At 40.2% G+C, this 26,841-nt stretch overlaps 1 protein-coding gene, 2 non-coding genes and 1 pseudogene across 8 annotated transcripts in view; 1 reads left to right on the forward strand and 3 right to left on the reverse strand.

The window, feature by feature from the left end:
- The window catches only part of TMPO (thymopoietin), a 28,697-nt gene extending 14,957 nt beyond the window's left edge, over positions 1 to 13,740 (reverse strand). For 2 of the 6 annotated variants that reach the window (XM_036251343.1, XM_036251342.1), the window contains exons 1-3: positions 13,184 to 13,477; positions 7,916 to 8,042; positions 4,461 to 4,616 (exon numbers count right to left, since the gene is read on the reverse strand). In XM_036251343.1, the coding sequence (XP_036107236.1) occupies positions 4,461 to 4,616; positions 7,916 to 8,042; positions 13,184 to 13,462 (562 nt within the window). In that variant the 5' untranslated portion in view covers positions 13,463 to 13,477. Of the gene's footprint in view, positions 1 to 849; positions 3,447 to 4,460; positions 4,617 to 7,915; positions 8,043 to 9,032; positions 9,149 to 13,183 lie in introns of those variants that run through there. The other 4 variants (XM_036251339.1, XM_036251340.1, XM_036251341.1 and 1 more) reach the window with 4 other exon arrangements.
- Positions 13,741 to 16,733: 2,993 nt separating this feature from the next.
- LOC118623308 lies at positions 16,734 to 19,341 on the forward strand (annotated as a pseudogene).
- A 5,341-nt stretch (positions 19,342 to 24,682) lies between these two features.
- On the reverse strand, positions 24,683 to 24,754 carry TRNAW-CCA. The gene has a single exon. It is a non-coding gene; the product is annotated as a tRNA-Trp (tRNA).
- A 665-nt stretch (positions 24,755 to 25,419) lies between these two features.
- On the reverse strand, positions 25,420 to 25,491 carry TRNAD-GUC. The gene has a single exon. It is a non-coding gene; the product is annotated as a tRNA-Asp (tRNA).
- Between the last annotated feature and the right edge of the window lie 1,350 nt (positions 25,492 to 26,841).

The raw sequence follows: 26,841 nt of genomic DNA on the forward strand, positions 1-26,841 counted from the left end.
AAGAGCTGGATTTAGTAAGACTGATAGAAATCTTAGTTAACCTCAACATTTTGTGGCCACTTATCACATAGCAAAATATCAGTTGTTACTTCTGAAACGTCTGTTACCAAAAACTTTAGTTTCTTACCAGAGACAGAAATGGAGTCAATTCTTACATGAACTTAATGCAGTTGTATGAAAAAGTAGTCAAGCTAGCCATGTGTCTTGCCATGTACTCTAGCACTAATCAGTCCAGCATCTACTTACAAGTTTCCCCAAAATGAATAGTTATTTTTTTAGCATGATGGTTCAAATAGGTTGATCTTTATTTAGGAATAAGGTATCAACTCTATCCTCCACCTCCCAAAACTCCCATTAATAGATCTATCATATATCTATATTTGGGACAATCTTTAGCATTATAAAATCTTAAAACTTTGTTAACTCAGATTCTAAGAATTATAGAGCATCCAAAGAATCCAATAGTAACTGAGCAGAAACTGATTTAAACAAATAAGGTATCTGATTACAGATTAATTCCTCTCACAAATTTTAAATTCCAACAGCCAATAAAAACATAGTCCTCAAATAGAATAAAACAATATCTGGAATACTTTCAATGATATCATTGTAATGTCAAGTGAGTTTTAATGATGAAATGATAAAGGGATGTTCATCCACAAATATCTAACTTATTTTAATTCCAAGAATAAAACACACATACAACACGTTGCTGGAGACCACACAAAACTGTTCAAATTTAACAACTTTATTGAATTTGCAGAAGCATTCTACAGTAATACATTTTTAAAGTCACATAGCACTTAGTAGGTACATGTATACATGTACATTTCAGAAGACAAATAACAAATAAAATTACTCCGAGAAAGCTGCAAAGATGGACATGTATAGTCTAAGAATATGGCTAGGTGTTCCCAAGGGACCATATTTTGCTTATACTTAATACTATTTCCATAAAAATACACAGAAATTGAATTATCAAATGCCTCTACAGTTAAGACTCTCTCATCTTACAATCACAGAAATGAAAACACAAGGTATTATACTGTTTTATATAGACAAAAAAAGACACTGGGATATAGTATGATTTCTTATGACTTAAAAAAACAAAAACCAACTACCTTAAATTTGCTGTTAGAATTTAGATTAAATCTTTGAACTATAACATACCTTGCAAGTTTTGCTTTAAAAGCCCCATCTTTCCAGTGTCTAGTTCATCTAGAAACTACAGTGATGGTGAGAATACACTATCCTAGAGTATTATGGTCTAGAGCAGTATTTCTCACAGTGTGGTCCACGAACTATTGCTACTAGTCCTTGATGAGGCACTTACAACAGAATGTAGGTCAACACAGAGTTTTCTCTATCAATAAAATTTTACCAAAAAAAATAAATCCTGTCATTGACCTAAAAAGTGTTTCTAAATTCAAATTTTGGTGCATGCTTATCTTGTCTGTGGATCACTAACAGTTTACAGACTGGCACATTAATTGCACTGATCTAGGATATTATGAATGACACTGTAGACAGAAGTAAAAAACACACAAAAGTGAGAAAATAAAAGAAAAAATGTAGAAAGTAACAAGGTATTAAGACTAGTGAAGACTCTGTTATGCTAGTTAACAGAATGTTCTTAGTTTTGAAGAGTTGCAAAATCTTAGGTAAAATAGGAAAAAAGTGAACGATTTGAGATATAAATGTGATCTACAAAGCTTTAAATTATATCAGGCTTTCTATCTGTGCAACTTTTTGAAAGACAATTCTATGTTGACAATTACTTTTAACTATAATTTGATGGATAGAAGCTTAACACTGAAATGAACACCATCTAGAAACTAGAGAGACTTTTTTTTTTTGGTTTAAAAGTAATTTAAAATTCCTAGAAAATCTGCTAACTTCCCAATATTAAAGATAAGATGGACATCTTTATTAACTTTATTAGTGTTTATTTCCACGCTTTTTAACTACTTTGTATACTTCTCCTCCAAATAATGTTCCACCTTTAAAGGGAGTAACAGCCAGTTTATTCTTAGAAGCTGGATTAATTTTGCAATCCTTCAGCCAGAGATAACGGCGACCTAAAGTGGAAGATCCCATGGTATGGGCAGCCATCTTTACTTCATCAAATGAAGCTTCACAAAGAAATGAGGCTGCATCATATGTTTTGTTCAGAATCCCAAGTGCCTGGTGGATATGACTAGGATCTGAACTAAGAATTTGTGCAGCCTGACTAATGTCAGCCTGCATAGCCCGAACTACAAAGGCAGTATGGGTTGCAATCTGCAATGTTGAGGCTGCAGCTTCATAAGCTCTACAAAGTGCTAAGTCCAACTGTTTATCAGTTGAAGGTACCTGAATACCTGCTGGTGGAGTGGCTTCAGAAATAAACCCCAGGATTTCATCATCTACTTTTGGAACTGATAATATCTGTGTTGCCTCTTTGGAAGAAATTGGATACTTGCATGCCAATGAAGGCAGCTGCTTGTCAATTTGCTGCCACTCCTCTTCAATTACTTTTAAAATAGATTCATGAAAAGGAAAAGAGAGTTCTGGGGCATCTACTTTATCATGCTGTGTTTTCTTAGGCATTTCTATGCCTAAGGCAGCAAGTGAATGAGAGACAACAGTTTTGGCAAAAGAAGACATTGATTCAGATTCACGCATATTTTGAAATGCCACAGAGGAACCTGAATCCTTTCCTTCTGCTGACTTTTTACTGAGTCTAGGCAATTTTCGTGGAGGAGACTGGGATTCAGTTTCTTGAAAATTAGATTGATCAATTATCTTGCGTATGTTTTCTACATCCAGTGAGGGTGTAGAGTTAGAAGTCCCAGGCAAACTACCTACCCTACTCTGGACCAACAGAGAATTGACATAATCTCTGATTGCCTGAGCAAGTGGTGGAGAAATTACTTGTGATCTCTCAGACTCTTCTAGTGTTTTCCTTTCACTGGAGAAAATCGACTGACTTGAACCATGGGACCTCTCAGTAAATAATGGTTGAATTCCACTTTTCTCTCTACCATAAATATTTTCTACTATGTCTTTATAACAAGTAGTGGTGGTTTCTTTAATCAGTGAAGGAAAAGCTGCAGCAGAGACCAAAGTGGCAGCGAGTTCATGCTGAGAAGATGTTGAAGAACTTTTCTCTAAACCTCTATCATGACTAGAATGGGAGGAAATAAACAAATTCCCTCCGGAGGCTAACTTCTGCAACTGTTCCCTGCCAGGCAAGGTTGTGGCAATAAGAGGTTCCCTAGGTGGGTCTCTCTTAGAAGTATGTACTTTCTTAGCTGCCTGTAGTTCAGTCCTGCCCAAAGGAGGACGGGGGGAGATTTCAGGGAAAGAAATACCCTGAAAAAATCCACCAGAGGGAGTAGTTGGAAGTTCAGAAAAAGGAACAAAATCCCTAGTGGACTTCACTTTCTCGTGTTCTTTCTTCTTTCCTGTAGAGGCAAAAGAGGCAGGAAGTTTAAGTATTACTTGTGTTTAAGCTGATTTTATTCTTTGCCTCCTTGCTAACATAGTGCTGTTGAAAGAAAAGACTCTATATTTTGTATTCTGAACAACCAATTTGACAGACTATGCCCTGGCAAGCAATGCTTATGGAAATATAAGCAATTTGGGGCAAATTAAATAATCATGAAATTTTTAAAAATGTCATATAAATGAATTAAACATTTATAAATATGAACTTGTTCTTATAATAAATTTTACAAGGTCATTTATTTATTGTACTATTTTCAAAAATATTTAAATATCACGGGCAAATTTTCTTAAAATAGTCTACTACAATATGTCAAAATATTTGCTCTAAAGTTGCTTTGGAAATCAGATTATCTAGCAAAAACTGTAAATTTAAATGCCTATCAATAGAACAGAAAACATGCCATATGTAAATACTACTGTTATATATTAATTATAATTTAATTAATTATAATTAAAACAGGCATATAATAAATCAGTGAGATCTGAATATAACAGTAAAGAAAAGTGACAGGATTTAGCATGATATCATTTATATAGATTTTTTAAAGTAATAACACTATATGTTAGATAGATGGGTATAAAAAAGTATTTAAGAATGGGCTGGAAAGAAAAAAATCAAATTAATGATAGTAGTTGCTTCTATGGAGATGATATTTGGAAAGGGGTAAGTGGGGGAACTTTGTCTTTATTTGTAATATTTTATTCTCTTCGAAAAATGAGATTTGAAGCAAAAAAGACACAGGTACTTAGGTAATTTTAGGTGACAGAAAATTAGACACTTGTACTTTTCTGTTTCTTAAGAGTTCTCAACAAAAGCTATTTAAATAAAATTACTTGGAAAATTAATGATATAAACAGAAATTATATGTCTTGGTAATATTATTTTAAATTTTATCCTCTTCATGGTTACTGTATCTTATGAGTCTGAAAAAAAATCATATATATTTGATTAACATCATTTAAAATTTTACCTTCCTCGTTGTCACTGTATCTGTCAGAGTCATTACTTCCATTCTGTCTTGTATTTTCTGAAGAAGAAATTGTTGGCAAAGGAGTAGAAGATCTTGATTCTGTTCCTTGTTCCCTCAGTTTCAACAGCTTTTTCTCATACAGCTTCCTAGTTGTTCCTGTTATTAAGGCAGAACTCGCTTTAGTACTTACATTGTCTTAATATATAGCTCACATTATCTTTTTTAAAAGATATTTTTATAGCCTGGCAGGTGTGGCTCAATGGACTGAGTGTCATCCTATGGGCTGAGAGGACCCAGGTTCCATTCTCAGTCAGGGCACATGCCCTGTTTGAGGGCTCGATCCCCAGTAGGGGGCACGCAGGGGCCAGCCAACTGATGTAATCTCTCTCACATCAATGTTTCTCTCTCTCTCCCTTCCTCTCTCAAAAATCCATAAAAGCATATAAAAAATAAGTAAAAATAAAAATGTTTTTATGGATTTTAGAGAGAATAGAAGGGAGAGGGAGAGAGAAACATCAATCTACTGCTTCCTGCACACCCCCTACTGGAGACTGAGCTTGAAACCTGAGCATGTGCCGTGACCAGGAAATCAAACAAGGACCTCTCAATCCATGGGATGAACTCTCAATCCACTGAGCCACACTGGCTGGCTTTATTGATTTTTTTTAGAGAGGAAGAGAGGAAGAGGGACAGAGAGAGGGAGGGAGAAAAAGAGAGAGGTACTGATGTGAGAAACATTGACTGGCTGCCTCCCATACTCACCTCTACCAGAGATCAAACCTGCAACCTCTTGGTGTACATCTGGGACATGCTCCAATCAACTGAGCCACCCAGCCAGGGCTATATAATGAATTCTTTTATAAAAAGATGTCTTTGACCTAGCCGGTTTTGCCCAGTGGTTAGTGTCGGCCCACAGACCAATGAGTCGTGGGTTCGATTCCGGTCAAGGGAATGTGCCTCGGTTGCAGCTTGTCCTTGGCCTTGATTGGGGTCATGCGGGAGGCAACCAGTTAATGTGTCTCTCTCCCATCAGTGCTTCTCTTTCTCTCCCTCTCTTCCTCTCTCTCCCTCCCACTCTACCTGAACAAGAATAAAAAAAATGTTCTCAGCCCTGGCTGGTTTGGCTCAGCGGTTAGAGCATCGGCCTGTGGTCCAGAGAGACCTGGGTTCGGTTCCACTAAGGGCACGTACCTCGGTTGCAGTTTGTCCCCAGCCCCAGTAGGGGTTGTGTGGGTGGCAACCAGTCGATCTTTCTCTCTCCCTCTCTCCCTCCCTCCCTCCCTCCCTCCCCCCCTCCCCCCTCCCCCCCTCTCTCCCTTCTGTTCTATTTGAAATGCAAAAATGTCCTTGGGTGAGGATAAAAAAAATAATAAATTTTTTTTTCTTTATTGATTTTAGAGAGAAGAGAAGGGAGAGGGAGGGAGAGATAGAAACATCGATGAGAGAAAACATCGCTTGGCTGCCTCCTGCATTCCCCCTACTGGGGATCGGGCCCACAACCTGGGCATCGGGCCCACAACCTGGGCATATGCCCTGACTGGGAATTAAATCAGTGACCTCTTGGTGCATGGGTCGATTCTCAATCACTGAGCTGAACCAGCAACCTTTCAGTGCACAGGACAACGTTCCAACCAACTGAGCCACTCTGGTTGGGCTAAACCAATTCTTAACATATTTCAACATCAATGATAATTTAAAACCAAAAAATAGCTTTTAATTTCTGTTTTACACTAGCTATATATCTTCTGATTTCTATTAAGATGAATTAAATGGTAATATATATTTTTAGAAACAACACATCTCAAAATGTTTATATATGTAGTCTTGAGGTGAACAGCTAGGGAGGGAGGAATAGGGAGATGTTGGTCACAGGGTACAAAATTTCAGTTATGCAAGATAGTTAAGTTCTGGAAATCTAATGTACTATATAATGTGGGTCATAGTTAACGATAATGTATTATATACTTGAAATATAGTAAGAAGGTTGACCTTAAGTGTTTTCACAACACAAAAGAAAACTATGTGAAGTGATGGGCATGTTAATTAGTTTGATTATGGTGATCATTTCACAATGATTATGTATATCAAAACATCAAATTGTACTCCTTAAACATAGTTTTGTTAATTATACATACCTCAGTATAGCTGAGGGAAAAAATGAACAGCTGGTACACCAACATGTAATTTAATGTATGTTGATAATAACACACATTTTTCAACATCTCCCATTTGGAATTTTAAAATAAAATTTAAATTTAAAAAGGGTATCAAATGCCTACTGGTGCCTGGACAGTGTGGTTCAGTGGATTGAGCACTGTCCTATGGGCTGAGAGGTCCTGGTTCGATTCCTGGTCAGGGCACATGCACAGGTTACCCCTGGTTTCGGGCTCGATCCCCGGTGGGGGGTGTGCAGGAGACAGCCAACCGATGTATCTCTCTCATTTGATGTTTCTCTCTCTCTCACCCTTCCCCTCTCTCTCTCTCTCTCTCTCTCTCTCTCAAAAAATCAATAAAAACATTAAAAAAAAAAAAAAGTCCGCTGGTAATTATATTAAAAGGCAAATACCATCTATGGGGGGTGTCCCAGAAAAATGTATATAGGGTGTCTGTAGATTCTATTACATTTTGAAAAGGAAATGAATTTTAATAAACACTGGCTTTATAATTATTCAAAGTTATGTATACATTTGTTGGGACACCCTCTATTTAGAAGCAGTTATTAAATAAAACAAAAGACAACATTCTAAAACTGTTTGCAACTACACCTGTAGAAAATGAACCTACAAATCTCACAGTATTCAAACTTTTACACAACTTAGAAGATCAAAATGTGCAGACCTTCCTCATCCTCAGGTTATTTATTGCCAAGACCCTACAACATTAAGGCATACTCAGCCTTGCAAAAATCACCAACACTAACCAAATGATAGAAATCTAGTGTATTTAGTTCTAAGTTTTCTCTTTTTAGCCTGGTCTTCAGGGTATCATTCTTCAATTCCAAACAAACTTGAATTTTTATGATTCTCCCATGCACACATATTAAATTATTTTTTTCTCCCGTTAAAAATAAAAATTAAAAAGGTAGTTTTAATAACTGAAAATGCTGGGAACTGAGTTATATCAAGTCTGTCACTAAATTACTGACTTGAATGAATTTGGCCAGCCATGTTACCTTAGATTTTCCTCACTGACATGTAAGATCCATGTGTCTCACTAGGTAATAAATATGAGCACCATATGAAACAATCTCGACAACAGAGGTAATCCTGGAAATTATCTAGTTCAATTCCCTCACTTTATTTCCCTCATTCATAGTAAAGGAAACTAAGGTTCTGGTCATATAAATGATAATGATAGACTGGCCCTTAGGACCCAAACTTAACTGCTAGACAAGAGGGAAAAACAATTTGGGGTACTGCTTCATAGAAAAGATATTTGAAATTTTATCAGCTTACCCACAATAGGGCCAGGATTCACCCCATATTTCACAAGCTGATCCAGAAGATCTTCATTAGTGAGCTCTGTTACATCTAAATCATCTTTATCTTCTAGTCTGGGTTTATCAGTTTTCTTTGTGGCTTTCTGTAAATAAAGTCCAGTTATCATTTCAACATGAATTTTAAAATGTTCATTGAGTACATAAATAACACTGTATACAATAAACATAAAAACCGATCATCAAGCTGCTGTGGTACATATACACGATGGAATACTTACTTCTTCAGTAAAAAGGAAGAAAATTTTACCCTCTGCAAAAGCATGGATGGACCTGGTGAACATTATGCTAAGTGAAATAAGCAATCAGCCCTGGCCAGTTTGGCTCAGCGGTTAAAGTGTTGGCCTGCAGACCAATGAGTCGTGGGTTCGATTCCAGTCAAGGGCACGTACCTCAGTTGCGATTTGTCTCCAGCTCTGGCTGGGGGCCCTGCGGGAGGCAGCCACTTGATGTGTCCCTTTCACGATGTCTCTCTCTCTGTTCCTCTTTCTCCCTCCCACTCTATATGAACAAGAATTGAAAAATGTCCTCGGGTGAGGATTAAAAAAAAAGAAAAGAAATAAGCCTGTCAGAGAAAGACAGATACCATATGATTTTTATATGTGGAATTTAATGAACAAACTGAACTACCAAGCAAAACAGAGAATAGAGAGCAAGTAGTGGTGGTGGGAGTGTTGGTGGGGGATACAGGGATCGAGCGAAAGAGAACTCATGAACATGAACTAGTGTGGTGACTGGGGGTAGGAGAAAGGAGGGTTGAGGTAGAAGAGGGCATAAAGGGGATAAATGGTGATGAAAAAAAATGAAATAAAAAAATAAAAAGAAATTTACCTTCAAGTTATTTATAGTCATGTTAAGCCTCAGCAATTTGGTTAAATTAAAAGTAACTCATGGTTTGGAAATATTTTCCAAGTTTGGTTATAATTATGCAAACCCAGAAGCCAAGCAAGTAACTCAATTTTACAGACATTATTGTTAAAATAACTGTATAGCATTTGAAAAACTGCGATAGAGTGAAGCCGCGGAAGTCGAAGTGCACAGTGGCAAAGGGACTGTATATAAATAAGGAATCCTACTTGGCGAAAATTCATTTATTGTGGCAGAGTCTGGAACTGATTAACCACGATAAACGAGGGCCAACTGTAGTCCGTTTTGGTAACCTGTCTCAAGAAGAGGTGATGACAAAAATTCAAATAAGCAAATAGACTATATTTAAATATTTTCATCCAGACAACTGTAAATACAATTCACTACTGGCCTCTTTTACAATATTTAAAAGTTTAAATTAATCTTGGAGTTTAAGATTTTACCATAGCCCCGGCCAGTATGGCTCAGTGGATGGAGCATCGGCCTGCGGACCAGAGTCTCGGGTTCGGTTCCCACTAGGTGCACGTACCAAAAAAAATTAAAAAGACTTTACCATAAAAATGTATAGGAACATTTGAACAGAGTATGTATCCATCACTTTGACAAACTTACCTCACCCAATTCTGAAAATTATATTGTGATAACATTGTATTGTTCTGGCATTAAATAAAGACAAAAAAGTTTAGAAATTACATGTTGTAATAGTATAAACTGCTGAGCACTAGATACTTTCAGAAAATGCAAACTACTGTAAGCCTCAACATCTAATTAAGTAGCTATTAGATTATTCCTATTTTTCAAATGAAAACTGAGCATCTAATACACAATGTTCGCTGTAAAGGTCATCGAAATAAGTGCCTGATCTTGAATTTAAATCTATAACCCTGATTCAGAAGCCTGTACACTCAATACCTCATTGTAGAGTATGATAGCAAATTTATGATTTAATTAATATTTACCATCATTAGCATATTTTTTTATGTTTTGTTCCATGACTTCAGATATTTCCTGGTATGCCCTAGCCAGTTTGGTTTAGCAATTAAAGCGTCGGCCTGCGGACCAGAGAGTCCCAGGTTCTCTTCTGGCCAGGGCATGGTGTGTGTCTTTCTCACATGGATGTTTCTCTCTCCTCCCCCCACTCTGTCTGAAGATAAATGTAAAAATATCCTTGGGTGAGGATTAAAAAAAAAATTTTGCTGGTATGAACTCATAATCCTGACCAGATCAGATCATTCAAGGATTATGTTATGCTCCACTGGATTTGAAATAGCTATACTGCTTTGGGTCTTGCAAGGTAAAGGCAGATCGACAAGTCTATAAATGTTTATTTTTGTGTCAACAACCTAGATAATATCAACACCTAAAACTACAGCCATCCCTCACTCTTCGACTTCCATGGCTTCACTCTATCGCGGGTTTAAAACTGGAATTGATTAACCGCGATAAACGAGGGACTATACTGGTATCACCAAGGTGCATAAAACTAAAAACTTAGAAATAGGAAAACTAAAAACCAAAACCTAATTTTGGACATGTAAAACATTTTTGTCATACTATATCAAATGAATCTAAGAGACCACAGCAATGACTGATATGAAACAATTTCCTCTTTAATTAAAAATATTCCTGCCCTGGCCAGTGTGGTTCAATTGGTTGTCATCTCATGCACCAAAGGGTCACCAGTTCCATTCCCAGTCAGGGCACATATTAGGGTTTGTGCTCAATCCCCAGTAGGGGGTGTGCAAGAGGCAGCAGACAGATGTTTGTCTCTCACATCCAAGTTACCCCCATCTTCCTTTCTATCTAAAATTAATAAAAACATACTTTAAAAATATTCCTTATAAATCCATATGCAAATGCTATGCCTTTGGCCAAAATGCACATTAATGTTTGATTTGTTTTAAAATGTTAAAAATGCACCAACTAAAAATTTGCCTTTTCTGCAACTCTCAAACATAATTTGGCTTTCTCCTACACTGTAAATATTCTTTAAGAAATGTGCGCTTATACTGTTATTATACATAGGGCTAACAATGACTAGAACATAAAATGCTGTATACATAAAAGGAATGTTCAGTAGAGAATAATTTTATTATAATAAATGCCCCAATGTCCTTTTCCTGTACATTCAAAACATTTTTACTATGCCTGACAGTCTATTTAGACTCCTAAGTTAAATTATAACTCACTTTCACTTAATGTGCTTTAAAACAGATGATGATGCTACTGACCAACTACCACTATTAACTTCAAGTTGTTCAAAGTACTAAAGCCTAACCAAGGGTACACATTTTTTGAGTCTTAAATACTCAAGTAGAGGCCCTAAATCTATGGCTGTGAAATAGTTTTTCTCTATGTATAAACATTAAACAATATATAAAACATTAAATAATATATAAGGGACTTAGCATGCCACTGGACATAGTAGGTTCTCTGAAAACGTTAATTTCTTTCACCCAGAGCTTATCTGCATAGTGCTAAACAGCTTGGATAATATGGGAAATATGTTGAGACGAGAAAATAACAAATGCAATGATTATCATGCAATAAATAAATAAATAAATAATGGTGGTGGGTGGCATCAGCAGAAATCCATCTCCAGTACTTAAGAACATATGGTAGGAACTAACAAACATTGAATAATTGAACTGAAATTAAAAATATTTACATTTAGGTCTTCTTACAACCCAAAGAACATGGGGTAGTTGGGGCATACTCTCTTTTAAAAACTTGCAGGACAAATATCAAAACCAAGATGGTTGTTTCTGTATAAAATGAACCATAAAAATAAGAACAGTAATCCTATTATAAAACCTACAACCAAACACTTTCATGGCTCAAGAATAATATGTTTGCACAGACCAAGATAGGGTTCTATAGAAGCCCTGTTCTTTTGAAAAAGTGGGATTTAAATGGGAAATATTTCATTTTCAACCAAATATTTATTGAAATAGTTTGAGCATTACTTTCTTTTTCAAAAGGGGTGGGGGAAACAGGTAAGAGATATGATTTACTTCAAAAGTAAATTTCTGTGTATTATGGAAGAGTCCAGTGGCTTTCTTCAAATCCACAAAAACAAGACATCAGAAACAATAAGATGTGATTAGTCTTTTATTTACTGAACCAATATTTACTGGTACTACTAGTTGCCAGGCACTAACTTAAGATATAAGATTTTCATGCTCTAAAACCCAGGCTAAGATTTTCTATTAAATTTACATTAATCTACTACATCTTTCTTTCATTTGTATCTGGGTAGTCCTGAAAGCACATCAGGTAAAAATTTTAAAAACTAAAGTTAAACACCATAACCTTGGAAGAAGTACTTTTGAGTTGTACTACTCCTCAGTAGCACCAACTCCAAACTCCACATTCCAAGCCTTACAAAGCACTGTCCCTTACACCGATCACTACTTCTGACATTCTGTTAGGATTTGAAGTCTGGTAACCAGACACAGTCATACCAGCAAAACAGCGACTACAAACCCACTGAACAAAAAGTAAACTCTTCTCAAAGAAAATACCCATTTACTGGATCTAATCTGAGATTTACCCGGGATTAGATATTCCAAACTGACATTATCAGAATGTCACGAAATAAACATGCCTCATGATGCCGAAATCTTTGCTTTCCTCATGCAAAGTTTACCAAAAAGAAAAGAAAATCCAAAATCCCAAGCCCTTAATAACTAGAATTTTAAAATGTTTGAGCGTCTGATAACCGCTTAATGGTGTATTTTTAAACGCTCCTTTTAATTTAGAGGAACGCTTCCCCACCGAAAGATGGCCCGTGGCTGGAAACGAGCACCACAAACAAGAAAAACATAAACGGTTCAAAAAGCCCTCCAGATGAAAAAAAAAAAAAAACCATAAAAAGGCGGGAACGTATTTCAAATCGTAGTTAGAAATTAGGGTGCACAAACTGCCCTCCAGGGAGCGCTCTGAGCCGCGGCGCGCAGCCTGCAGCCAAAGCGGGAAACGGCCGCAACGCTACCTCGCGCGGTGTCGGGCTGACCCTCCGCGCTCGCGACTCGGGCACGGTGGTCCGGGTCCGAACACCAGCGCTGGCGGCCGCGGCCCGGGAACGCCGAGCCGCCCGCGCGCCCGCCACCCACGCGCAACCCGGGAGCACCGCTAACTCCGTGCCCCCAGACACACTCGGCCGAGACGCCAGCACTGCCCCCAACGCGGGGCTCTGCTCTCAGCGCCCTCCCTCCACGGCCCGCGAGCCCGCGGCCAAGGGCCCGCGGCCAGGCCGCCGAGGAGGCCCGAGGGGGCGCCAGGGAGGGGGGACCGCGAGCGCGCGGGCAGCGACAACCGCCAAACGGTCGCCTTTGTGGCCGGAGCCGGGCGTCCTTACCCTGCCGACGGCGGCTCGGCTGCGGCCCGCGGCGGCGGCCCCGGCGCCGAGGACCGGGGTGGGCTCGCGCTCCTCGTCGCTGGAGAAGTCCGGGGGCCCCTTGCTGTTGGCGCCGGCGGCGAGCGGCGGCCGGTTGCGCGCCGTGAGGTGCTGCAGGTAGAGCTGCACGTACACGTCCTTGCGCTGCTCCCCCGCCGGGAGCGTCACGTTGTTGGCCACCAACTCACTCTTCAACTTCTCCTTCGTCAGGACCGAGGGGTCTTCCAGGAACTCCGGCATCTCGGCGGCGAATCCCCTTCCCCGCAGCCGTCACACCCGCGCTCACGCCGGCGCGCTCGCTCCTTGCCTGAGCGGGGGGGCGCTGCCGCCTCCGAGCCTCACGGCTTCCGCCGGGGAGCCGCGTGCACAGCGAAAAAAAAACACAAAACAAAAACAAAACTCACACACAGAAAGCGAAGCCAAAGCCGGACACAAAAGCCCCCGGAGCAGAACTGCGGACAAAGTGCAGCCCAGACAGGAGCCCGCACCAACCCCAGCCCACACACTACAGCCAAGGAGAGCAGCCTGCTTCGCCCACGCCCCAAGAACGCGCGCCGCCATTGGCCGGCGGCCGGAGGAAGCGCGGCGGCGATTGGCCCGACGCCTCGCGCGGGTTCCATTAGCCGCGGCTCCCTGCGAGAGGTTGTGGAAACGCAGTTTAAAAGCCGCTCGGGCGGGAGCCGCGGCGCCGGGTCCGTTTCTGTTTCCCTTTTCTCCACCCTTTTCCCTTAGTAGACGCTGATAAGAAACCTGTAATACTGCTTTTGTGCACGGTTTCCTCTCCCCCTCCCTGCGAGGGGAGAACCTTCCTCCCCGGGGTCGGTCGCCGAGAGCGGCGAGGACCGGGGCTGGGCCTTTCTCAATCTCAGGACGCCGATCCGCCGAAGAATAGCCGCAGCCTTTCCTTCCCCAACCGCCAGCCCTGGGAGGAAGGATAAGAAGCGAGGCGTGATTGCAGACGCTCATCGTCCTTGATCTGATTTACTTTCCAGTACGTTTAAAACAAACGCTTCACGGGTTGGCTTGCGAATGCTTCTTTTGTTCCCGAAATTCAGGAAAAGCCAGACCTCGACTGCTGGGCACTGCAAGTTGCCCTTGAATTGGTGACAAAATTGTGTTGGCAAATATTCCCTTTACTTCTTACCCTAAAGGTTGGGACATTTCCAAATTATTACCTTTGAATAGTTAGTTGGGGTTCAACTGCCTTTCTGTTGAGAGCCATCTCTTGAGTTAGATCCTTCCACCTGTATCTTACCATAACTTCATCAAACCCGGCGTTCAATCATACAGCAAAATGAAAGGCAACATTTAAGGGTGCCTTAATGGGCAACTTAAGATGACTGAGGTAGGGAACCCTAATGACATTACTGATTTTAATGAAAACCTACCTGGTAGTCTCAGAAATTTGCTACAAATAAAATGTCTCACTGAAAAAATACCCCTGATGGCAAATATTTGTAATTCTTAGGAATTTGTATGTTTCACGATGCTTTCATCCAACAAAGGAAAGAAGCTGACCTTAGATCTAGGGTGTCTTAATCATTTCCCCAGATTCTGATCTCTAACTAGTTCATAATTTAAACATTAATCTGATTTCTGCATGGTTAAGTTTAAGCAAATTTAAACGCCTTCACTACATGCAAATGTTTCCTATGGATTGAGCCATTTTATTTTGTTCAAGTGGAGGAGACATTTCTTTTAATGAAGGGTTCTTTTCCTAGAGGCAATTTTATATTTTAACTTTTTTTTCTAAAAACCTCAGTATTTACATATATTTAAGCAATAGTAGTAAACTCAGTAATACACATTAAAAATTGTATTTTTACAATTTTTACCTAAACACACAGGCAAGTTGATTTATCTTCAGAGGGTAGACAGAGCTGAGTGGCAAAGAACCATGCTTTTGGGGAAACTAAGCTGAGTGGCAAAGGACCATGCTTTTGCAATACTGATTACCTCACAGATGTAATTAATGCATGTGGGCTGGTCCCAATGTGCATTATTGGGCCTGCCACAGTTCAGTTACTTCTTCCAGTATAGTTTCACATTATAATGGGCAGAGCAAGGAAATCCTGAGCATAATCTCTGCAAGGTATCCTGCTAAATCATTACCTTGATAGTTGCAGAATTTGGCTCTGGCTTAACTGCACTAATAGTTTTTAAGAGGTAGGTTTTGCTACTCTAAATGAAAAGGGTCAGTTACCAGGGCTATATTTGATCTGACTGGAAGGGTCTCCAGGTCCCTATGGTCTGAAGATAACTGGGCAGCTAGGTCCCTAAAGTGGATCCTCAGAGGAGGTGACATTACTGACACTTGAGGATAATATTCTTCTACCTTAATGTAATGTGAGAAGAGTACAATGTTGGAGTCACGGAGCTACCTGAGAAGAAATCACCCCAGGATACTGCACTGGAACTCTGCTTTTTATCTAGGGCTTTTGCACCAGAAATTTTCCAGGCAGTGTTATCTTGAGAGGCAATAGTTCATCCTATTTGTACCACAAGCAAAAAAATAAAAATAAAAAAATCACCTGTTGCATCTGAAAGTTGTTTTTTAAATAGATATACAACTATGCCCTACAGGCCAATATTAAAGATAATTTACAAAGAACTACATTCTAGGTGCCTGAAATGAATGTTCCCTGAGCAAAAACATCATTTTCTTTTTTTTTTTTTATCCTCACTTGACATTTTTCCATTTTTATTTTTTATTCAGATAGAGCAGGAGGGAGAGAGAGAAACATCAATGTGAAAGGGACACATCGAGTGGTTGCCACCCACAGGACCCAACCAGGGCCGGGGACAAACTGCAACTGAGGTACATGCCCTTAGAGGGAACTGAACCCAGGCCTCTCCAGACCACAGGTTGTTGCTCTAACCACTGAGCCAAACCAGCCTGGGCAGAAAAAACATCATTTTCATTCACTTTCATTGATTATCTCTCCTTTTCTTTTCCAGGGACACTATCAACAGGAGTTTGCTTGTGGATTCTACCTTTCTGAGGAGACATGGTTAATGTCATAAACTATCAGATAGTGAGACTGCCTTTCTACAGCATCCACAAACTCTTAAGTTATAAAATTCAGGCTTGGTATTTTCCTAGATGCATCTAGGTATATCACTAGCACCATTATTTTTAGTGATGAAGTTAATTTTTGCTTTGACTCTGCTGTAAGCTCCAAAGTAGAGGCTGTTTTTCCTCATACTCTATATTACCTTAAGGCCAAAAGTTTGGATCTAGAGTATGGGTAGCCTTTTTGTTTCTGATTACTCTTCCAAACTATTTCTTCTCATTCCTCCTTCAAAAACACTTGAAGTTCATATCATCTGGCTAAATCACCCTCTATCATCTTTACTGCTATCATTTATCAATCTCTTGGCACTCTCCATCAGAAATTACAGACTGTTGCTCCTTGCTCTAGATTTTCCTCACCATCTCCCTTGTCTACATTGTGTGTGAATTCAACATTCTTACATACGACCCATACAACACCAACACTTGGCCTCTTAGATGTTTAACTTCATCTCCAACAACTTGTTCCTCTATTCCATCACATCCATCCACTCCAGTGGTAAGGATCTGAACCTTGTCATCAATAATTCTTCTACTTTCTAACTCTCAATTTCAAGCATCCCATTTGTCAATCACTATCCTTTTCCCTCAGCTCGTTTATTGTAGTCTCATTGAACTGACTGAGACTTCCAATCCATTAACCCCAACACCTTTTTTTTTTCATCTTTATTGTTGAATGTAGAATGTATTACAGATGTTCCACATTTTTCACCCATTGCCCCCCTCCTCCCCACTCCCGCCCCCCCTCCCGCCTTTTCTCACACTGTTGTCTGTGTCCATTGGTTATGCATATAAGTTCTTTGGTTTATTCCCTCCCCCCCCCAACCCCTTTCCCTTTGAGGTTTGTCAGTCTAGCAATGAATTTGTACTTCTTAATCTCTTCACCTTTTTCACCCATTCTCCCAACCCTCTCCCATCTGGCAACCAACAAAATGTTCTCTGTATCTATGAGAATGTTTCTGATCTACCTGTTCATTTTGTTTGTAGATTCCATTGTTGATAGATATGTATTTATTGCCATTTTGTTTGTTCATATATTTTATCTTTTTCTTCAAAAAGACCCTTCATCACTTCATATAGTAACGGTTTGGTGGTGATGAACTCCTTTAACTTTTTCTTGTCTGGGAAAGTCTTTATATGGCCATCAATTCTAAATGACAGCTTTGCAGGATAGAGTAATCTTGGTTGTAGGTTCTTGCTTTTCATCACTCTGAATATTTCTTGCCACTCCCTTCTGGCCCTCAAAAGTTTCTTTTGAGAAATCAGCTGACAGCCTTATGGGTATTACCTTGTAGGTAACTAGCTAGCTGCCTTTCTCTTGCTGATTTTAGGATTTTCTCTTTGTCTTGAACCTTTTGCATTTTGATGATGTGTCTTGGTGTGGGCCTCTTGGGGTTGATCTTGTTTGGGACTCTGTGCTTCCTGGACTTGTATGTCTGTTTCCTTCACCAAGTTAGGAAAGTTTTCTGCCATTATTGTTTCAAACAGGTTTTCGATTTGTTGTTCTCGCTCTTCTCCTTCTGGCACCCCCAAGATGCGAATGTTGGCACACTTGAAGTTGTCCCAGAGGCTCCTTACACTATCCTCATTTTTTTGGATTCTTTTTTCTTTTCGGTGTTCTGATTGGGCGTTTTTTGCTTCCTTATATTCCAAATCAATGGTTTGCTTCTTGGATTTACGTACTCTAGTATTGAAGCTGTGTAGATTAATCTTTATTTCAGTTAATGCCTCCTTCAATTCTGACTGCTCCTTTTTTATGCTCTTGAGGCCCTCATTAAGTTCACTGAGATTCTCACTAAGTTCACTGAGCATCCTTATAAGCAGTATTTTGAACTCAGCATCTGTTAGGTTGCTTGGACTTTGCTTCTCCTCCACCTTCACTGGTCTACACTTCTTCCTGCTCACCGTGGATGATGATATTGCTGCGCTCATGGTCCCCAACAGCTCTCTATATGAAAAGCCGCCATCTCTGGTGACAGTGCCCCCAAAGCCACCTTTCCCTCCATTATGGAGCATCCCCAGCACCAGGGCATGATGGTGGGCATGGGCCAAAAGGACTCCTATGTGGGTGATGAGGCCCAGAGCAAGAGAGGCATCCTGACTCTGAAGTGTCCCATTGAGCATGGCATCGTCACCATGAGGGACAACATGAAGAAAATCTGGCATCACACCTTTTACAATGAGCTTTGTGTAGCCCCTGAGGAGCATCCTGTCCTGCTCACTGAGGCCCCACTGAAACCCAAGGCCGACTGTGAGAAGATGACCCAGATCATGTTCGAGGCCTTCAACACCCCCACCATGTATGTGGACATCCAGGCCATACTGTCCTTATACGCCTCTGGCTGTACCACTGGCATTATGATGGACTCCAATGAGGGGGTAACCCACACTGTGCCCATCTATGAGGGGTACACCCACCCCATGCCATCTGCATCTGGACCTAGCTCGCTGGGACCTGACAGACCTCATGAAGATCCTCACGGAGTGTGGCTACAGCTTCACCACCTCAGCTAATGGGGAAACTGTGCATGACATCAAGGAGAATCTGTGCTACTTTGCCCTGGACTTTGAGCAGGAGATGGCCACTGCAGCCTCTAGCTCCTTCCTGGAGAAGAGCTATGAGCTGCCTAATGGTCAGGTCATCATCATGGGGAACGAGCAGTTCTGCTGCCCCAAGGCCCTCTTCCAACTTTCTTTCCTGGGCATGAAATCCTGTGACATCCATGAAACTACCTTTAACTCCATCATGAAGTATGACATTGACATCTGTAAGGACCTTTATATCACCAAGGTGCTGTCTGGTGTGACCACCATGTATCTAGGCACTGCTGATAGAATACAGAAGGAGATTACTGCCCTGGCTCCCAGCACAATGAAGATCAAGATCATTGCAACCCCTGAGTGCAAGTACTTTGTGTGGATGGGCGGCTCTATTCTGGCCTCACTGTCCACCTTCCAGCTCAACAAGCAGGAGTATGATGAGTTTGGCCCCTCCATCCAGCAAATGCTTCTATGTGGACTGTTATTTAGTTATACCCTTTCTTGACAAAACATAACGTGTGCAGAAAACAAGATGAGACTGGTATGCCTTTATTTGTTTGTTTGTATTTATTTATTTTTTGGTGCTTGATTTAGGATTTAAAAACTGGAATGGTTGAAGGTGGTGACAGCAGTCTGTTGGAGCAAGCATCCCCAAAGTTCTACAGTATGGCGGAGGACTTTGATTGTACATTGTTCTTCTTTTTTTGTGTGTGGTACGTGACCCTAGTAGGAACTGAACCCGGGACTCTCTGGTCCTCAGGCCAACACTCAACCGCTGAGCCAAACTGGCCAGGGCTGTTCTTCTTTTTAGTAGTCATTCCAAATATCATGAGATGCACTGTCACAGGAAGTTCCTTGCCTGCCCCAAAGTTCCCCACTTCTGCCTAAGAAGGGCCAGTCCTCGCCTGAGTCCACATAGGGAGGGTAATAGCATTGCTTTTTTATTTTTTTTATTTTTATTTTTATTTTTTTTAATCCTCACCTGAGGATATTTTTCCATTTTTTGTACAGATAGAGTGGGAGGGAGAGAGAGAGAGAGAAACATCGACGTGAAGGGACACATCGAGTGGTTGCCACCTGCACGACCAACCAAGGCCGGGGACAAACTGCAACCGAAGTACGTGCCCTTAGCGGGAACCGAACCCGGGTCTCTCCGCACCACAGGTCGACGCTCTAACCGCTGAGCCAAACCGGCCAGGGCTAGCATTGCTTTTGTGTAAATTATGTAACCCAGATTTTTTATCTTCACCTCAATACTTGTTCTTTCTGTTTTATTTTAAATGGTCAGCTATCATGTCCCCCCATCCCCTGGTTTTTGTCCCTAACTTGAGATGTATGAAGGCTTTTGGTCCCCCTGGGAGTGGGTTGAGGTGTGGAGGTAGCCAACGCAGGACTTACCTGTACACTGACTTGAGACCAGTTCAATTAAGTGCACACCTTAAAGAAAAAACAATCCATTATCCTGCTTCTTCCATCATATATTAATTTTCAACCCATCTGACTTAGATTTCCTGACCAGTTCTTGTAATCAGTCTTATACAAACAGTTTTAACTCTCTTACCCCACTGTTTCTCTTTATCTTTCTTGGAAGAACCTCAACCTTGCTTGGACTGAACCCTTCTGGAACAAACTTTCTCATTGCTTACAACTAAGTAGCAAATATTACTGGAGAAAAGTCATACAACAGGGCTGGCTAGTTTTAATTTATGACATCAGATCTCATAGGAGTACTCAACGTTGTCTGGAAAAGCTATTCATCCGGATTCACACACCTTCACTTCTCTCCAGCAAATCATTTAAATGCCTTTCCCCCATCTCTTCCCATTTTCAGCTGCTGACCTTGCCTCATACTTGAGAAAACATAAACCATCTGTGGGGAATGCTTCAACTTCAGATGGTCAAATCTGCAGTCATTTTCTCTTGCATCTTTCTTGTTTCAATGGAAGAGGTGTTCCTCTCTCAGAGTGAATTCCACCACTCACCCTTCAGTCCGAGGGCCAATGCTCCAACTGCTGAGCCAAACTGGGCAGGGCTTTGGAGAGTTTTTTGTTTTTAATCTTTAAATGTCACAGCATCGATACCTAAGCCTTAACAAACAGTGGAAATATATTTCTATGTAAAGCCACAACTTAAAAAAAAAATTAAAAGCTTTGGCCAGGTAGCTCAGTTGGTTAGAGCATCAACCCAACATACCAAGGTTGCTAGGTTCAATCCCTGGTCAGGGTACATAAAAGAATGAATGTTGAATAAATAAATTGAACAAGTCAATGTTTGTCTCTTGCTCTCTCCTAAATCAATTAAAAATTTTTAAATTGATGTAATTACTTTGTCAGAAAACTCTTCCAAAACTTTTTTTCTAAAGCACTTAGATAACTGCCTCCATTTTCCTTTTTGAAGTTCTTGATGCTATTAATAAACATGCTGACTTTTTTGTTTTTCATTATCAGAACATTACATATAAAAATAACATCTTTGTTTTGCATAGGACTTAGTTGTGAATTTAAGGGTGTCACCCCAAACAGAGAAGATGATAAAATACTACATGGTCATAAAAATTATGTTCTTAAAAAAAGTTTAATAATATGGAAGAATGGTCTGAAAATAGCAGTAAGTAAAAAACAAATAGACAAAATAGAGAACCATATTAGGGTAAGATCTCAGTTCTATAAAGAACTAAAGTATGTATAGCTATGTGTATATTTAAAAATATATACAAAGAAAAAGGACTAAATATAGGCCAAAAATATTTGTCGTAATTTCCTCTAGGTGTTGGGGCACAGGTGATTTTTATTTTCTTCATTATGTATTTGTATATTTCCCAAGATTTCTACAATAAATACATATATTTTATAACCATGCTACTTTTCTTTCTGAAGCAATGTGAAAAATCAGGGAATCACTTAGTTTATCAGAATTCAGTCTGTCAGCTTTGCATTTCCAAAGGCTCCATTTTATCAGTTCATTTAGAGTATATCAGTCTGAAGTAACTGATTAAAAATAATCTCAAAAGAGAAAGCTGGTTTATTAAACAGGTGAAATAAATGCTCAAAGCATTCTGTACCAGTGAATAAACCCACTCGGAAGAATAAACGATAGACTGGAAAATTTCTCTTGAAATAAAATCACCGAGCTATTGTCAGGATTTGGTAATTTCAACATGGATCCTTCTATTCCAGAGCCTCTTTCCTCACATCATTCCTATATAATGACTGGAGAAATTTAAATTATAATAAAGTATTGGATTTTGGATCATTTCAAAATTATAGCAAGTCAGCAAATCAGTCTTTCTAAGAAACTACAGATATCCCAGTTTTGGGAAACCTGTGAATTGATTTCAAATTATAACAGTGTTAATAATGCTGTGTATATATACTTTACAACTTTATGTATTTTATCTTATTTGATTCTCTTAGCAACTCCGTGAGTTAGGTGGACTTCCAGTCTGGCCTTGCTGTGTATAGGCCAATGTTTCTCAAACATTAGCTTGCATCAGTATCACCTGGAAGGCCTGGTTGAAACTCAGGTTGCTAGCCCCATCCCTAGTTTTCTGAGCCTGCAGGTCTAGGATGGGGCCTGAAAATTTGCATTCCTTATTTTTTTCCAGGATGCAGGTCTGGAAGCAACAACTCTCAGCCATTTTTTACATTCTTTGTAAAGCCACAGCCAACCATTTCACATTCTTGAATAGCTCGGCATTGCCCTCAGAATAAAATCTAAGTTAGTTAGAATGGCACACAAGGTCCTCAGTGACCTTCAGCTTTCTCTCTGTTCCTCTCCAGCCATCCTGGAGAACTAGCAGTTCTACAAAAAAGCTGTATTAGTTTGCTAGGGCTGCCATAACAAAATGATTATTGACAACGTAGTACAACTTGCTGGGTCTTCCTCACAAGAGTATGGTTTTATACAAATGAGATACCATGTTCTGTCTAGGCTAAGATCAAGTACGTTGTATGCAGATACATGCTGTATATGCAAAGGTTGCCAGGGGGAGATAGAACATAACTTTTGTTACAGGCTAAATTGTGTCCCCCTATAATCCATATGTTGAAGCCCTAACCCCCAGTACTTCAAAATGGGATTGTATTTGGAAATGAAGTCTTTTAAGAGGTGATTAAGCTAAAATGAGGCAATTGGAGTGGGCCCTAATCCAATCTGACTGGTGTCCTTATAAGAGGGCATACAGAGAGCTAAGATCAAATAAGAGCTGCTACACAGGGATATGTCAGTACAGGGAAAGACCATATGAGGACACATTGAAAGGTGGCCATCTAGAAATCAAAACATGTCTGAGAAGACTCCAACTGTGCTGTCACCTTGATCTTGGACTTCTAGCCTCCAGAACTGTGAGAAAACAAATTTCTGTTGCTTAAGCCATCTAGTCTGTGGTATTTTGCTATATTAGCCCTAGCAAACTAATTTAAACCTCTATTTTTGTAGTTGAAGAAATCAGATCCCAGGAATATTAAGTGACAAATGCTTGACTCATAGAAGGCATTCAAACATATCCATTGGATAAATAAATGCCTTAAATTCACATAGCAGACTTCTCATTATTTTTGAAAATCCTCCTTTATGAGGCCTCCTTGAACTACCCACAGCAAAGTTAATGTCCCTGTTTTAGCACCATCTCACCACTCTGGTTCATGCTACTTTCATGGCACTTATCCCAACATATTAAGGTATTTAGTTACTTAACATATCTGACTCCTGCTGCTCAGAAAAACCACAAGCTCATTTTTACTCAGTGTATCCTTCCCCTCAGTGCTTTAGCACAGTATCAGGCTCATCATACTTGGTGGTCCATAACTATCTGTTAAAATGAATGATCTAATCTCAATCCAACAAAATAGAAGGAAGAACAAACTATACAAAGTGAAAATACAGGGCTCAACTATACTGCTATATTAGATTGAATCCTAAGAAATCAATATTTGATATTTTCAAAACACTGAACAGAAAAACTCAGGGACTTTTATGGAACATATTAAATAAAAATCTAAAAATATTAATTTCTCAGTTTGCTATTTATTTTTTGTGCAACAAATATTTGACACATGCCTGTAAGAAACTATGTAGTACTAGGAGTTCTGAAGCTTACAAATGTGAATGAGTAAGTTTTGCTCCCTGGTTTAAAGAGATTAATACAGTTGAAAGTGGTTATCTGACTTGTCAATACTCACATAAAATAGTGACAATATGGTGCATTAGTGTATCGCTTACGTTGAGTGGTTTCTAGCACGTTCTTTTAACAGTTTATTTCCACTTTTATTATGAAACATTTAGTGAAGAGGAGGATCTGGATTCAGTCACCTGGATTGTAATCTTGGGTGACCCTTGGTAGATCACTATTCCTCTGTGTGCCCCAGTTTCATCTGTAAAAGTGGGAATATTAATTGCATGTTGCAACGTTGTTTACAATGCCTGGTACATGGACTAAAACATGTAAATTATAATGCTCAAAGATAGAAATTATTTTTTTTCTTACTTTCAAAGGCAAATGGGACTAAAATCATTTTTGGAAAAACATCTAAACATCTTGCACAGTATATTGTACGTTTCCTGTTAAGGGCCACCGTGGACTGACATGCCCACTAAGGTACAACAGTAACAGCCCTTATTTCTGTGCATTATGCATGTTAAATGACAGAAAACTCACTTTCGAAGGGAAACAGTACAAAAAACATCGGCCTTACGGCCCTAAAATATATAGCGAGACTTGTCTTCTTGCAGTGTAAGGATTGCTAGGGTAACATTTGAATGAGAAAGATTTAATTATAAAAGTAAAGACATTTTTGAAAAATGGCGGGAATATGCCTAGATTCAGGGAGGAAGGAATAAAAACACTATGACCCCGACGTGATTCGAACACGCAGCCTTCTGATCTGGAGTCAGACGCGCTACCGTTGCGCCACGAGGTCCTGCTGGGCTGTGGCTCGCGCAGTTGCTTAGGACTCCGGTAACATGGCGTCTCTTCGGACACCCTCACCGATTCCTTCATTTTTTTCGTTGCCCCTCCATGAAATATAGGTCGAAGTATAGGTCGGAAGTGGAGACTGATACCTTTACCACCAAGATTTTCCTGACAGCTAGCCCCCTACCTAGGTTGGGAGGGAACTAGCGGAGGCCGGAGAATGGAGTTTCCGTTTGGTACAGTCCCCACGTTCGGAGGAAATCCGTCCTTCCTCTTCTTTAGTAAGCGATTTCCGTTTTTACCCGCCCCGTTAGGGGCGGAGACTCCGCCCTCTCCCTCCCCTCCCCCCACGGGTTCTGAGAGCCGAGTTCGTGACCTCTATCCAGTTGGAATTTGGCGGGGCACCACTGCGCACGCGCACGCCATTGCCAGCCGGTGGCTGGAAGCCAGCCAAAGCCAGTCCGAGTGTTTTCTTCTCCCTTCTCTCTCCCTCTGCCAACAATATAAAGCGTTTGCTCTCGGTGTAGGCATTTATTTCAGGGTGAGCATTAAGCTTAAAATTCATCATTTTGAAAAGACCTAGACCAAAAAGATGACATATTGTGTTTGTTAGTAATATCGTACGGTTGAATTACAAAGAAAACAGGGAAAGAGTTAGTAAAACGCAGATGCCTCCCCGTCGGGGAATTGAACCCCGGTCTCCCGCGTGACAGGCGGGGATACTAACCACTATACTAACGAGGAGCTGTGACGAGCAGCCTTCTCAAGTGCCTTTCAAAGGAAGAAAAACTTTTCCCCGCCCCTTTCTTGTTGAACTGTTTTCTCGCCCACAACTCAGAAGTGTCAAAACTCAAGACACTGCTCTGCTAATTATTCTCTCTCCCTACCTTGGACTCTTAGGTGAAAAGCGTTAGTAAATGGGTAAGAATAAATGAAACAAAATGCGCTTCCAATTGTGCTCCCAGTATTAGGGGTGGTGTATTGTTGAAAACAGTTGCCGGGGCTCTTTATGTTTCCCGGATAGTTTAGGCTTGTGGCAGGCGACCCAGAAGAGTCTGTGAGTTGAAACAGAGCGTCACTCCAACAAATTCACATGTTCATTCTGAAGTGGAGGTTCAGATATCTCACGGTTCTCAGATGTGTGGAGCAGACCTGTGCCACAGCCCAGAGCCTCTACAAACAATTCGTAACTTTCCTGAAGCAAAAGGGCTCGCATTTGACCGGCTGAAGCCAAATGAAATTTTATTGGTCGATTTTTCCTGTATTTCGTCTCTTTCCTTAGGCGTCTACAGTTACTTGAAAATGACAAATAAACACGTAAGTTATTAAATAATAATACATTTAAATAATTCAAAACAATACGCCATTGATGAAACATAGGGTTTAATCATCCTGAACCTTTTCGTAAACACATCAAGCCTCTTCCCAGGGGGACCAGGAGGGCCGCACACCCATATAAACTTTTGACATTAACTGTATCTCTAAATAAGCGAAGTCAGAGTCACAAACTGAGATAAGTGAAAGTGTTCATTATGGAAAAACTTTTGTGTCCTAAGTAATCCACCCCTTGTAGTGTACTATGATTTAATGTAGTTTTATAAATCATAGGTTACATGGTATGGTCCATCGGATGAATGGGGCTGTTTAATGCAGACATTAAAATAGGGCAATTTTTGAGGCCTGCTTTGGCATATTTTTTTCACTCTTAAATACACCGAAAGCCTCAATAAAACTCAATGTCTTGGAGTTTCCTTCCACTTCTGATCCTCCAATAACTTGTGAGTTCCAAAAGGCACTGTAATAACTATATTGCTGTCCTTTGCCTGGTAAGGTTGAAGAGCCTTGAAGGGACTTGTCCCAGGTTTCTAAGCAGTCAAAGCCACGGGGCAGTGGGGACCTGGGTTTCCTGAACTGCCTGTGTGCCCCATGTCCCCCTAATTCCCCAATGCACCCCAAGTTTCACTCTTTGGTAGAAGAGGCTTAGCTTAATCTTTGTCCCTTCAGAAGAGACACCATCCTTTCCACCTAAGCTCTGGTAAAGCCATGACATGTTCATACATGTGTTGTTATTGCTCTTCTTTATTCCTCCCCAGG

Source organism: Molossus molossus, unplaced genomic scaffold (genome assembly GCF_014108415.1).
Source record: "Molossus molossus isolate mMolMol1 unplaced genomic scaffold, mMolMol1.p scaffold_m16_p_10, whole genome shotgun sequence".
Lineage (NCBI taxonomy): Eukaryota > Metazoa > Chordata > Mammalia > Chiroptera > Molossidae > Molossus > Molossus molossus.